General features: G+C 40.5%; 1 protein-coding gene across 3 annotated transcripts in view; it reads left to right on the top strand.

The window, feature by feature from the left end:
- Positions 1–729: 729 nt before the first annotated feature.
- The window catches only part of TSEN15 (tRNA splicing endonuclease subunit 15), a 76,094-nt gene continuing 61,459 nt past the window's right edge, over positions 730–15,364 (top strand). For 2 of the 3 annotated variants that reach the window (XR_011490271.1, XM_070473948.1), the window contains exons 1-3: positions 730–920; positions 3,206–3,287; positions 3,568–3,703. Coding sequence is in view for 2 of the 3 variants with exons in the window: in XM_070473948.1 (XP_070330049.1) it covers positions 795–920; positions 3,206–3,287; positions 3,568–3,703 (344 nt within the window). In the remaining variant the exon portion in view is untranslated. The remainder of the gene's footprint in view (positions 921–3,205; positions 3,288–3,567; positions 3,704–15,364) is intronic. The other variant, XM_020890213.2, reaches the window with a different exon arrangement.

The following is a 15,364-nucleotide window of genomic DNA, read 5'->3' as shown; positions in this document are numbered from 1 at the left end:
TCTCAGTCTGTCATATTTGGAAGCAGAAGTTCTATCCCTGTCTGGTATTTTGACTCTTGAGAGAGTCATTTCTTGCCTTGGTTAACGCAATACCTCCTAGGCAGTCCTGCTTCCACCCTTGAGCCCTAAGATCTAGTCTCAGCACTTCAGGCAGAGGGACACAGGAAAAATAACAGGAACTTCTAGCGTCCCCCTGTTTCACTCACAGTAAATCCATAAAAGCTTAAAATGTCCTGCGCTGCCTGTCTGAAACTCCTCAGCCTTCTTGACTTCCACGTCACACGCTTATGCTGGTTTGCATCCTCCTTTTCTGACCACTCGTGTTTATGTTCAACAACTCGTGTTTACTCTTGCTCCTCCGATCCTAAAAGGTCGGTTCACCCTAAATATATGGTTCTTGAAACTCCGGTCTCCCTCCTTTCCACTTTCTTCTCTGGAGATCTCATCCACTTCCACTCTTTGAGCTGACACGTCAGGGCAAAGAGGCCTTAAGGATCCCCCATTTTCTCAACAGAGCTGTAAACGGCGCTGATGTAAGGAGAATTAAGAGCTCCTGGACCTTCTCCACGCTAGCACCTACCCAGATCCGAATAAGCTCACACGGAGACTGGAGTGCTTTCGTTCAGGTTCAAGTTGTGTTGGTCTGGAGGTGGGGCTGATCCTCTCAGCGCCTGAGTTCTCCCGCGCCGGCGCAACACACGACGCGGAGGCGGAACTGAGACGCGTGAGTCTCTGCTTCTGGCCGGGCGCGGAGAGCGGGCGCGGTGCACCACGGGCGCGCCGCACGGCCGGGCATGGAGGAGCGCGGCGAGTCCCAGCCGACCGCGGGCTGCGGCGATGTGCGCCGGGAAGACGGTCGCGGCGGCGGCAGCGCCCACCCGTGGGCCCCCGAGGACGCCTGGATGGGCACGCACCCTAAGGTCAGCAGGCGCGAGAGGAGCAGGGCGCCCTGTCCAGGCCTGCACCCAAGGCGGGACCCCCGGGTCGTGCTCCCGCTTGGGCCCTTGACTCCCCACCCGATGGGATCGCAGAGTTTCCGCGCGAACGTCACCGAAGGGGATTCTTTTTGCTCACTGATCGCTGCTGGAACATTGTTTTTGTTTCAATGAGTTAAACTATTGTTCTGACACCGCCCCCTTCCGCCTCGCCTCCCTCCGACCATTCTTAACTGGAGGGAACCTCGTTAGCTACATTGCCTCCGGAGCCAGATAACAGCCACACCATTAATCTGAGTTTTGCTGCTTAGGGTCGTTCTTGGGGATGGTCTCATTTAATCCTCATAGTAACCAAGCGGAACCGTTTGTGAGCCTTTAATAAACTGTAGTAGTCTACCGTGGTCAAGGTTTTAGGCCCAGTCCTCCTTTGTCTCTGTTGGCAAATTGCTGCCCTGTACCGGCTATGGCCCAAGCAATGAATGGATATGAGTTTTGCAAGAATCTCAGGGCCTACATACTTTGGTCTAGTAGCTTGAATAGAATTGCAGTCTTCTGCTGGAGAGCAGTATTTCATAGATAATGACCTAAAAAACATCCCAGAAAAGGAGAAATTTGAAGATCTTTTCATCTTCTCTTGCTTGATTTTATCCTTCTGCTCTGATCCCCTTACACCCTCTCATGGTGAGAAAACAAACGCTAACATGGAGATATTAATTCAGTGCCATCAAAGAACCAAAATATGGAGAGGGAGCATGGTGGTCAGGAGCATGAGTTCAGACTGCCTGAGTTGGAATCCTAGTTCTGTCATCAGCTTTGTGATTTTTTTTTTTTTTTTGATGTGGTGGAGGGTGGGGTGCAAAAAAAAAAGTTTTATCTCATTGTTCCTCAGTTTTCTCTTCTGTAAAATGGAAATGAGAATAGTATTAACCTTATCGGGTTGTTAGAGGGTTAAGACAGTTAATATTAGTAAAACACTTAACATACAGTAGCCACTACCTAAATATTTAAAGTAAAACACCAGTAATGTTTTAAAAGCTACTTCTAGATTTGATGTTACTGTTTAATTTTCATACTTGCAGGGTTTTTTTTTTTTTTTTCTTTAAAGTCAAACACTTCATAGGCTCGAACAATCAAATATTTTCTTTTGGTTTTTCTTCTTGAAGGATCTAATTGATCTTAAAAAAAAAAGAAAAGATATTAGTTGTTTGATTTTCAGTTCTGCATTTGCATTATTCAGTTTGAAAATTACTTAGGTCAATCCAATAACATAGGATCAGATTTATCATCCTCAAACACCACTTTGGTTATGTAATTCTCCTGTTTAGAGAATTTCCTGAAGGGTAAAATTCATACTTTTACATTGGCCATCAAGACCTCGCTACTTGGTCCCCAGTTGCCTTTTCAGTGTCATTTCCAAACTCATTTGAGGTTGAGGAGGGTCATTAATAGCACGCCTCTTTCCCTGCACCTGTACACACTTTGGTGGATGCTGAGATGCCTCACCTCTGCATTGACCCTGCTCCCCACCTGCCTAGTCATTGACAGAGCTGGAATACCTTAGGCTTCTCCTGCAGGGGCAGGCCCTGAATAATGCTCCCTCTGTGCTGACCAACAAGTCTGAAAGCTGCAGCAGCTCGCTTGATCCTTTGAAACTCAACAGTTAATGAACTCCCTGCACTTGAGCGAGCAGGGGTGGGGAGAGAGGCCAGGAGTGCTCTTCTAGCACACCTTCTCCACCGGCAAATGAGAACAGGGAAACAGAGGCTCCCACTAACCTGCCCCGACAAAAGTCCTATTAAGATGTCTCTACTCCCGGCAGATAGGCTTCTTTCTAGGCCTTTGAATCCATGGTGCTTATTTCCACTTTCGTGTGATTACTCACACTGTCACTCTTTCTCTGTTTATTCAATTCATACATGTCCTTCAGGACCCAGTTTGCATCCCACTTCTGCCAGGAAACAGTCACCAGCCAAGCCGCAGCTTGCAGCTCCTTTGACCTGTTGTGTCATGTTTTGTTTTTTTCCCATTCACTTGGTTTTTAGTCACTTACTGTAATGTATTATTATTTATCTGCAATTGCAAGTGTGTATGTGTTTACCCTAGCAATCCATAAGTTTTTTTAAGAGATAGGGATCAGGGCTTAATTGCCAAGAAACTCCCACTATACCTTTAGGAGAGTCTTATACATTATCTGTTGACTAGTTGTTAATTGAAAGAAAATGCTAAGAGATTCTTCCTTCTCTTTTTGACAATTACATTTTGCTTTTCAGTATTTAGAAATGATGGAATTAGATATAGGAGATGCCACCCAAGTTTATATAGCGTTCTTGGTTTACCTGGACCTCATGGAGAGTAAGTAACTTGTTTATTATTGTTTTGCTATTGGGGTTATTGGTGGGGGAATGAGGAGTTGTGTCGGGGTATAGTGTTTATGCATTTGCTGTTAATTTTGTCAGTGTTGTGATTTTTTTATTCATTAGCACTGGGAATTACGAGTAACAGAGAATACTAGAAAGATAAAGGGACATAGCATTATAAGTGATGTTTGCTCAGCTGAGTATTAGGTAGATTTTAGACCTTTTATCTTTTATTTTTGATAAATATTGTTGTCCATTCGATGATGCACTTTCAGGTAAAAGCTGGCATGAAGTAAACTGTGTGGGATTACCAGATCTCCAGCTCATCTGCCTTCTTGGTACTGAAATAGAAGGAGAAGGGTTACAGACTGTGGTACCTACGCCTATCAGTGCTTCCCTCAGCCATAACAGGTGGGCAGCTGATTTTGATCTTTGTTTAGCAGGTTAGTTCCTTTCCTGCATAAAGCACTAGGAATCCTTAAATTAGAGGTAGTAATATATTTTAAAGGCTTCCTGGTAGGTCAGGGGTTAAGTATCTGCCTGCAACACAGGAGGCACGGGTTCCATCCCTGGGTCAGGAAGATACTCTGGAGAAAGAAATGGCAACCCACTCCATTATTCTTGCCTGGAAAATCCCATGGACAGAGAATCCTGGTAGGCTACAGTCCATAGGGTCACAAAGAGTCGGACACTACTTAGCAACTAAACAACAGCAACAATATATTTTAAAAGGGATTTGGGGTATAGGAATCATGGCTTTATTCTTGGTTATTTGAGAACTAAGTTAAATATGAGTGTTGAATAAGTGTTTATTTACTGTAAAATGTTACTGTATTTTTCATGCTCATTGGGAGTGGTTTCATATTTTTAACTTTATAAAAAGGCATGTAATATTTTGAGGCTTGCTTTATATTGTTAAGGTTATATTATGGTGTCTTTTGGCCAGGAGGGTGGGCTGCTGTATAGCATTCCATTGTGTGATTATACCATAGTTTTCACATCTCTCCTGATGATGGAGTGTTGCTCGTGTTTGACTTTAGGGGATAGTTTCAAACTATTTTCCAAAGTGGTTGCCTCAGTTTACTTTCCCCTGCACAGTAAATAAGATCTTTGGAAGCTATATGGTCTCTGACATTTAGTATTCTCTGACTCTTAAATTTTTGCCAGTTGAATGGCTTATGTAACTATGGTCTTAATGTGTGGGTCACTGATACTGAACATTTATTTATATTTTTATTATTTCCTCGCTTGAAAAATGCATTTTTACATCCTTTACCTGTTGGATTATTTGCAGTTTCCTCACTGACCCCTAGGACTTCTTTATATATTCTTGATATTAATCCTTTTGGTTGTGTTTCCCAGATTTAAAAATCTGTCTTTCAGGTATCTTTTGATGAATAACAGCTTTTAATTGGAATATAATCATACTTACTAATTTTAATAATTAATATATTTATATCTAATATAAGAGCTATTTCCTAAGTAAAGATTTAAAAGAAAGTCACCTGTATCTTCACTAAGAGTTTTGAAGTTGCTTTTTTTAATGTGGGGGAAGGCTAGGGACCCTGTTTTCAGTCAGATGACCATTTTTCTCTGCCCCCAATTACTGAATATTCCCTCCTTTCCTTATTATCTCACGTACCATCTTTGTGCAGCTATGCTTTGATTTGTTTCGGGCCTCTCTTTATATTCTATTCGTCAATATATTTATTCTTATGGCAGTATCAGGTTTTCCTAATTGCTTGCTTCATAAGAAGACCTGGTATCCTGTTAAAAAGTCTCCTTTTCTGTTCTTCTTGAGAAGCTGTGACCGGTGGCTTCTGAGATGGCTTCTTGCAGTCCAGCCTTCTGATGGTCACACTTGTGTAACTCCCTTCCCTGGAGTGTGCGCTGGAATCAGTGACTTGCTTTTTTGTTGGGGGGTAGTTGTTGTGCACTGAGCAACTTGTGGGATCTTAGTTCCCCAACCAGCAATCAAACCCAGGTCCTCAGTGGTAGAAGCATAGAGTCCTAACCCTTGGAGCACCAGGGAATTCCCAGTGACTTACTGTTAATAAATAAAATTTGGCAAGAATGATGAGATGCTACTTCTAAGATCAGATTATAAAAGACATAAGGCTATTTGGGGTCTTTTGTGTTTCCATACAAATTTGAAAATTTTTTGTTCTAGTTCTGTGAAAAATTGTTGTTCAGTTGCTGAGTCTTATCCGATTCTTTGTGACCCCATGGACTACAGCTTGCCAGGCTCCCCTGTCCTTCACTGTCTCCCAGAGTTTGTTCAAACTCATTTCTATTGAGTTGGTGATGCTATCTAACCATCTCATATTCTGACGCCCCCTTCTCCTTTTGCTTTCAGTCTTGGCCAGCATCAGGGTCTTTTCCAATGTAAAAAATACTCTTGGCAATTTAATAGAGACTGCACTAAATCTATAAATTGCCTTGGATCATGTGGTCATTTTAACAGTATTGATTTTTCCTATCCAAGGGCATGGTATATTTTTCTTTCTGTCTGTGTCATTTTCAATTTCTTTCATCAGTGTCTTATTGTTCAACTGACAAGAGCATATGTATCTATATGTGTGTGTGTGTGTATATATACACACATATATACATGTGTGCTCAGTCTCTTCAGTCATGTCTGACTCTTTGCAACCCAAAGACTGTAGCCCACCAGGCTCCTCTGTCCATGGGATTCTCCAGGCAAGAATACTGGAGTGGGTTGCCATGCCCTCCTCCAGGGGATCCTCCTGACTCAGGGACTGAATGCAGCTTCTCCTGTGTCTCCTGCATTGCAGGCGGATTCTTTATCGCTGAGCCACCAGGAAAGCCTACACACACACACATTCGCGCGTGAGCGTGCACTGTGCACCTGAAACACTGTAAATCAATGATACTTTGAGAAAAAAAACCAGTGGCTTCTGTTGGGCACTCTCTCTCTGACTTGTTTGTTCTAAGGTAAGCCAGCTGCACTGAGAACTGTCCTAGAGAAAGGCTGAACGTAACTAGTAATGGAGCCAAGTTTCTGCGAGGTGGGAAGGGGAGGATTCAAGAAACTACTGGAAGAGAGTAATCTTGAGCTGGAAGAGGAGCACCTAAACCTCGGAGGCTGTGGGGCAGGTAGAAAGGACAGATAAAGACATAGGTATATTTTAGTGGGTGTACAAGTAGGGAAGAGGGCTTGGAGCTGTTGTTCAGCCACTAAGTCATGTCCGACTCTTTGTGACCCTATGAACTGCAACATGCCAGGCTTCTCTGTCCTTCAGTATCTCCCAGAGTTTGCTCAGATTCCTGTCCATTGAGTCAGTGATGCTATCTAACCATCTCATCCTTGGCTGCCCCCTTCTCCTTGGCCTTCAGTTTTTCCCAGCGTCAGGGTCTTTTCTAGTAAGTCAGCTCTTCGCATGAGGTGGCCAAAGTACTGGAGTTTCAGCTTCAGCATCAGTCCTTCCAATGAACACCCAGGACTTAACTCCTTCAGGATGGACTGGTTGGATCTCCTTGCAGTCCAAGGGACTCTCAAGGGTCTTCTGCAGCACCACAGTTCAAAGGGGAAGAAGGCGGAGCACCTTAAGTTCCAATATGAAGCACTTTGATGAATACCTGTTTGTTTCCTAATTCTCTATGAATGCATAAAGAATTAATGCATATTGATTTAGGAGAAAGACCATGGACTAAAGCCAAAAGACCTGGATTCTGGTCTTGGCACGGATACTTAACATTTTGTTTGATGATTGGAGACACACAATTCTTGAGTTTCACTTTGTCTTTTATTGAAGGTTACAGGTTATCAGTAGATAATATGTGAGATCCCTTCCAAATCAAAGCTACCATAATTGGTTATTTTTTTCAATGTGTGTATTACATAAAATTGTATTAAGCTAATTTTTAGATTTCTATTAAATATTTTTGGTATGTGTGATTTGTTATTAGAATTATCTTTTGATATTTCAGGCTATTCATACTATTCTTTGAGAGGCTTCTTACTGTGAAATTTTTCTATGTGTTTTGAGAATCAATACACAACAATTTAACCAGCTTTATTTCTAATAATGCTTCTGTCTCAGAGATGTAACAATTCACTCCTTCAGAATCTCCCTTTGTGTCTTTAAATTACTGTAACAATATCATCCTAGCTAGTATTATTGTTATATTATTTATTTGGACAAGGAACTACCCTTTAGAATTAACATACATTTAATCCTAAAAAGCAAAATTAATATAGTCTGTTTGAATCAAAATCATTTCATAAATCTAGAACTATAAATTTGCCCGATTAATTTCTAGTTTTTTCCTACTTATGACTATTGCTTTTCTAGCTTTTTAAGCTTGTTTTCTTCTTTTGGTAGAATTAGTTGGAAGGGTAACTTAGTAATCCATTTTTGCACTCTATAAATAAAGCAGAGGGCTTAGTCTGTGTGTCTTATTTTTATATAAATATTCATGATTATATTAGGCAGTGGAATGATAATATAGAAAATAGCACAAATGGGACCCAATACACATTAGATTTATTATGCTTTTTATGGCATAAAATGTTCTCAACTCAAAAAGTGCAAATAACCTTTTAACAAATAAAGATTTGTGTGTTTGATTTCATTCCTCAGTTTTTAACAGGAGTGATATTTTTAGGTAATAGGCAAACTTTAATCTGTTTTTACTCCCATGTGTACTTTCTGTATAAAATGTTACATGTATAACAGTAATGGTGCAATTTCAGACAGTTGTGGTTAATGTAGGAATTTTCCTTCATTAGTAACACAAAGAAAATTATTGACTTTGACTCTCTGGCCGCCTTGTATAGGGAGGAAAGCTCATTAAGACAAGTCCTGAAAGTATTTGGGTAGGAATTTATGAAGGCAACTCACCTTAAAAAAATGCATTTTTTTTTTAATTTAAGAGAATAAACAGTTCTTTATTTGATAATAAACCACCTATAAAAATAAATCCCTGGGTTCACTTTAAAAATTATTATTGTCAGATAATATTGCTTGAACTTTTTAGTCTTTGCCTAGCAAATACTTATTGACTGTTAGGTCAGGAGGTGGTCTGTGTTAGAGATACTGTGCTGATCAAGACAACCTATTTCTTTTTTTGAGGCATAATTGATATGCAACATTGTATTAGCTTCAGGTGTACACCATAATGATTTGATATTTGTATATATTGCAAAAGAAATCACTGTATATAATCACAGAGTGTTTTTTTCTTGTGATATGAACCCTTAAGATCCGCTTTCTTAGCCACTTTCAAATAATGCGATATGGTATTATTAGCTATAGTCACCATGCTCTACGCTACATACCCATGACTTATTTATTCTTATTTATCTTATAACCGAAAGTTTCTACTTTTTAACTCTTCACCTGTTTTGCCCCCTGCCTCTGGCAACCTCCAGTCTGTTTTCTGTGTCTATGAACTTTCGTGTGGGTGTAATTCCACATATGCGTGTGATCGTATGGTATTTAAGACTTTCTCTTCAAAGTAACGTTCTGGCTCTAATTGTTGGCTTGGAAAATAAATTTTATTTCATTTTTTGGTAATTGTTAGATGAGATCTAGGAAAAAAATTGTCCTTTGTTCAGAGATTTAATTAACAGTAATTTGGGACCGCCTCCACTTATTTTATTGTTAGGTAATTGAATAACAGGGCTTCCCTATTAGCTCAGTGGTAAAGAATCCACCTGCAATTCAAGAGACATGGGTTTGATCCCTGGGTCAGGAAGATCCCCTGGAGAAGGAAATAGCAACCCTCTCCAGTATTCTTGCCTGGGAAATCCCATTGACAGAGGAGCCTGGTGGCCCACAGTCCATGAGGTCCCAAAAGAATTGGACACAACTTAGTGACTAAACAACAACAAATTGAGTAACAGGAGGAGTGGAGTACTGATAAACATTTTACATAAGGTTGTATCAGGACCCAGAAGGACAGGAAAAGCCTCCTCAAAGTGCTAAGAGACCGTGTTTTAGCAAGACAAGTGGAAGTAGTGACTGCCTGCCTATTATGGAATCTGGTTCAGAGTAGGTGCTTAATGGCATGGGCCAAGGCCACTAATGAACAAATGAATATCTAGAACTCATGAGAAAAGGGATGGGTGGGAAATGAGGGAAGAAGGGTTACATACATCTTGAAGGACATCACTGTTTACACTTTTTTGCTGTTATGAATTATACTGTAATGAATAGCCCTGTAAGTATTTCCTTGTTCTCATGTATGAGAGTCTCTCTAAGGTAGAAACCTGGAGGTGAAATGGCTAGGACATATGGCACTTACACCTTCATCTTTACTACATATTACTCACCTGCTCTCCAGAAGGTTATCAGTTTATAGTCCCACTGACAGTATAGAAGTTTCCATAGACGAGGAGAAGAGATTTACTGATGTAGAGCCGACAAAGATTCAATCAGAATATGTACATAACTTCTGTGACTCGAGGGAAAAAGCAACCCAGATGAAAAACATGGGCAAAGAATATGAACAGCAGTTCACAGAAGAGGAATTAGTCAGGGAAATACAGATGTAAGATGTGCTTGTTCGTCTTTTAGCTTAATGATGCAGAAGCTTTTCAAACAGTTTATGATGTTAGATTTGACGAAAGATCTGGGAGGATGTTTGAACAGGCCTACAGCTAGCTCATGACTTGCTTTGGAGTGAATTAGAAAAAAGGGACTCTCGGGCATACAGAAAAAGTCTTCACCAGGATTCAGGTTTGACAAGCTCCATCAACCAGATTTCAGACACCCTTGTACCTGGCACCTTTGTGTAAGGTACAGTCTGTACAATATACATGATTCCCTAGCCCTGAAGCATGTCTGTGGAGCTCCAGGTTTCCAGAAGGCGCTCTTAAAAATTATTGCTACGTGGATGGTGTTGTGGAAGGACTTTATGCAGGTGAATGATGCAGTAGCTTATTCCATGTGGTTATAAGAATATTTTGCATGGTAGAGAATGTTACAGAATTTCAGAGTACCTTCACTTGTTTCATTAGCTCTAGAACCCGTAGTGGTATACAGGTGTATATAAATTATAAAATACAGGTATATACAGGTATAAGATTAAAAATATGTTTTTATTTATGTTCTACTGTTTCCAAAAGATAATAAAGGATTCAGTGTGTTACACCAGGATCTCCAGGTAGATAACAAAGTCTCATAGCTATCATTCTTCTTACCGAAAGGTGTTGCTGAACCAGGCAAAGATGCCGGGGTTCTTGGCCTCCAGAGGAGAAGAATTCAATCCAGGGCCAGAGACAAGGCTGGATCGCTCAGAGCTTTTGTGCAATAAAGTTTTATTAAGGTATAAGGAAGATAGAGAAAGCTTCTGACATAGGCATCAGAAAGGGGCAGAAAGAGTACGCCCTTGCTAGTGTTAGCCATGGAGTTATATACTCTCTAATTAGTTATTACAGTGAATCAAAAGAATGTCTGGAGGTTGTAAAGACCTCACTAGACCTACTCCCATAATTTACACCTTAAGATAATAGGATTAGCCAGAAGGTTTTTTCCAGAGACTGTCTTCAGGTAGGGTACATTATTGTTGTATAATCCTAAGGAATGTAGAGGGGAAAAAGTTTGTCCTTTCTTCCTCCTTGAGAATTCCAGATCCCTCTCTCCTTGGGGACCCCTAGACTTCTTATCAACCTGCCTAGGAATTAACTCTCTCATTATTTTGCTGGTGACTTTAAAATCTTTTACTGGAGAATAAAACCAGATACAGAAAGCTGCACAGTATAAATGCATAGGCTGAGTTACAAAGAGAACATTTTGAACACTTGTAACCACCACTTAGTCAAGAAATAAAATCTTTCCAGCCATCTCAGAACCCCTTCAGTGTGCCCTGTCCTAAGTGTAAACTTTTCCTTTCCAATTATTCTTACTTTTATGATAATAACTTTTATTTTGGTATACTCTTGTATGGTGTACTCATGGTGCATTTTAAAGTTTCCCTGTCCGCTGTATTTTCTGCAAATTGGCAGCTGGAATCAGGGCTTCGATTATTATCATATTAGTAAGACTATAGCTAGTGGTCTGTTCTTTTACCAAGAGACATGTAATGCCCTTTTATTTTTTTATATACATTTCAAAATCAATTTAATTTCTACAAATAAAGCAATTCCTTATTTGTATCTTATAAATTTTGCCCATTAAAAAATGTTTTTGGTTATATCCTGTAAAGCTCTCTTAATCTGCAGTAGAGATCAACAAGCTGGCCATAAAGCTCTAGATGGTAATATTTTGATATTTGCTGGCTGTTTGGTCTCTGTTGCAACCCCTTAGCTCTCTCACATTAGGGGGAAAGCAGCGCTAGACAGATATATAAACAGATGGGTGTGGCTGTGTTCTTATAACTTTATTTACAGGAACAGAGGGCATCCAGATTGATCCATAGACTAGTGGTTTACCACCTCCTGATGTGTGGGTTCTGCCCCTATCCTTCTCTTTTCCTCGCAGTTTTTCTGTTAAAGAACCTAGGCTGTTTGACATACATACTCTCCCATAGTATGGGTTTGTCAATGACTCACTCATGGTGCATTTCAGCAGTTTTCCCTGTCCTCTGTATTTTCTGCAAATTGGCAGCTGAAACCAGCAGCTTGGTTAGATGCAATTGGATCACATTAGTAAGACTCTAGCTGGTAGTCCATTCTTTCATCAGGAGACAGGTAATGTCTGGTTTCCTCTCTGTGTGATCTTAGTAGCTACTGATGCTTAATGCCTAGCTGTGACTGGTGGTTTTAACCTTTATTTTAACTTTTATTTAACCTTTATTGTTTTCCTGACCCATGATTCTAGTCCACTTTCCTTGAACTGCAGTATAGATATACTAGAGCTTTCGTTTATATATTGTTCCCGGGACCTCTTTGTGTTGACTGCCTGCTTTGACTATCACCCAAGAAAGCATAGTAGAATGTGAGTAGGTGAGAATGGTGATATATTATGGGGAATATTAATTTTATATTAAAATACAGCCTGCCAACTTTGTTGTTAGAAATAAATCACCACACACTTGCACCATCAACCTGAGCACAGCAGCTGTAAATCACTATCCTAGACTGTGCTGCTTAGCTGCTTGATTGTGGTGCTTTTTTTCTTATAAATGTTTTGTATTCTTCACAAACTTTAAATGATATTTTTATTACTAGGGAATTTGGGTGGTATGCAAAGCCCAAGAGCCAGAGGAGTTGGCAGTTGCAGTGGGTGCAATTGCATGTTATCCACAAAGGGTACAGTGGACCTAAGGCTTGCTAGCGGTTTCCTTTACTGAAGCCCCAAGTTTTAGAATCTGGTGTTTGTAATACTGGACCACACTCTGTCGTTTTCATAGTTAATTACAACTTAGTTATGAACGATTTCCCCAGGGATAGTAGTCTCACCGTAGTCCTTAAAACTGTGGTAGCAACTATCTTGCCGCTTGACTACTGAGTGAGAAAGTGGCATATATATTTGAAAAGCTTATTCTTTCCATTCTCTATTTTATGGTGTATATGTTTTGGTTGGCCAAAAAGTTAATTCAGGTTTTTTCAATAACATTTGATAGAGAGCCCTCAATGAACTTTTTGGCCAACCCAATTATTTGGCGACTCCTTAAAAGGTAAGGGTTCTAGGCAACATTTAATGTTATATCTGCATCAGTGCCTCAGAATGCCCAGACAGGTTTTGTATCCATTTCCTACTCATTTTCCCAGGGTTGGCCCCTGTTGGTTTTATGTATGTAGTTTCTGGCAAGAATACAGACAGATTCCATCACAGACCAAATGTGTGTTTGAATAGCAGTGAGTCAATGCAGTATTTTGAGCAAAAGTACAGTCTGTGATCATTGTTTCCTCTAAAGCAGTTACACATAAAATTTGTGTGTATGTCCTCAGTCCTGTCTGATTCTTTGCTGCCCCATGGACCGTAGCCCACCAGGCTCCTCTGTCCATGGAGTTTTCCAGGCAAGAATACTGGAGTGGGTTGCCATTTCCTACTCTAGGGGATCTTCCCAACCCAGGGATAGAACATGTGTTTCTCTTTTTTTTTTTCAAACTTTAAGCTTTTTGTTTTGTATTGGAGTATAGCTGATTAACAATGTTGTGGTAGTTTCAGATGGACAGGGAAGGTACTCAGCCATACATATGTATGTATCCATTCTCCGCGAATCATGACTCTCATCCAGGCTGGCACATAACATTAAGTAGAGTTCCATGTGCTATACAATATTGGGCTTCCCTGTTGGCTTAGGTGGTAAAGTATCCGCCTGCAGTGCGGAAGACCTGGGTTCGAACCCTGGGTCAGGAAGTTCCCCTGGAGAGGGGCATGGCAACCCACTCCAGTATTGCTGCCTGGAGAATCCCATGGACAGAGGAGTCTGGCAGGCTACAGTCCATGGGTTCGCAAAGAGTCAGACACAACCTAGCGACTAAACATACACAGTAAGTCCTTGTTGGTTATTCATGTTGAATATAGCAGTGTGTACATGACCTTCCCAAATGCCCTAACTATCCCTTCCTCCCAGCAACCATAAGTTTGTTTTCTAAGTCTGTGAGTCTCTTACTATTTTGTAAGTAAGTTCATTTCTTTTTAGATTCCAGATATAAGGGTTATCATACAATATTTTTCCTTCTCTGTCTGGCTTACTTCACTCAGTATGACACTCTTCACGTCCATCCATGTTGCTGCAAATGGCATTATTTCATTCTTTTTAGTGGCTGAGTAATATTCCCTTGTATATATGGACCACATCTTCTTTATCCACTCCTGTGTCAGTAGACATTTAGGTTGCTTCCATATATTGGCTGTTGTAAACAGTGCTGCCGTGAACATTGCAGTGCATGTATCCTTTCTGATCATGTTTTTCTCCAGATGTATGCCCAGGAGTGGGATTGTAGGGTCATATGGTAACTCTGTTTTTAGGTTTTTAAGGAAGCTCCGTGCGGGAGACCCGGGTTTGATCCCTGGGTTGGGAAGATCCCCTGAAGAAGGGCATGTCAACCCACTCTAGTATTCTTGCCTGGAGAATCCCTCTGGACAGAGGAGCCTGGCAGGCTACAATCCATGGGGTCCCAAAGAGCCAGACACGGCTGAGTGACCAAGCCCGGCACAGCCCAGCACAAGGAGCCTCCGTCTCCATGGTGGCGGTACCAGTTTACATTCCCACCAACAGGGCGGGAGGGTTCCCTTCTCTCCACACCCTCTCCAGCTTCTGTTGTTGGTGGATTTTTTGGTGATAGCCATTCTGACTCCTGCATTGGCAGGCAGATTCCTTACCGCTAATGCCACCTGGGAAGCCTTATGCGTAAAATTTACTCATAGTTAAAACACTGGCATATTTTTCAAGTCTCAAAAGGTCTTATGTATACTAGTCCCTTGTGAAAATGCTGATTTAATACTAATTACTGATATCCAGTAGGAGAATAGAATTGGTAAAATGCTTGTATCCAATGACAAGTGGGTAAATTATGCTGATGGGAATATGAAACTGGGAATATGATTCTTAACAGGAGGGATACAACTACTTTTTCTCTCATCTAAAAATACTCTCTAAAGCTAATGTAAATGATCTTTAGCTTACACTTTAAAATACTATATTAAGTTCTATATTTGGATGGTATATACATATGTAAAGCACTTTGGATTGTTTCTTGCTAAAGCAAATCTAAGAATTCATGTAGCAGTTTTGGTCAGTGACTGTAGAGGTTATGATAGTAGTAAATTCATAGAGGCCAAAGAGATCTGATGAATTTAAAGATAAGACAACTGGAGGAATCCTAATGAAAGCCCAGGGCCTTTTTCTGAGCTGAGGTAGCAAATGAAGTCAAATTTGTGTCGAGAGAGCTTAGTTAGCTTTTCTTTGGACCATCCTGACATTGATATTTGTTGAAAGTCCCTAAATGAATGAAGTATATTACAACAAAATTAAGATAGTTTTATAGCCTTCTGTAATAGTGCTAATATTGTGGGTAGTTGTATATGGGAAAATACCTTCCTTAAGAAACTTACACGAGGACCCATAGCAAATTGTGAGGGGAAAAAAATATTTTTGTGTTTTTTAGCTGTCAGTTTTGTTTTATTTTTCCTAGTAGAACTTACGTTATCTTCC

This window comes from Odocoileus virginianus, chromosome 11 (assembly GCF_023699985.2).
Source record: "Odocoileus virginianus isolate 20LAN1187 ecotype Illinois chromosome 11, Ovbor_1.2, whole genome shotgun sequence".
Taxonomy (NCBI): domain Eukaryota; kingdom Metazoa; phylum Chordata; class Mammalia; order Artiodactyla; family Cervidae; genus Odocoileus; species Odocoileus virginianus.
The sequence above is the reverse complement of the archived record's forward strand: the minus strand, read 5'-3'. Positions and strand labels throughout refer to the sequence as shown.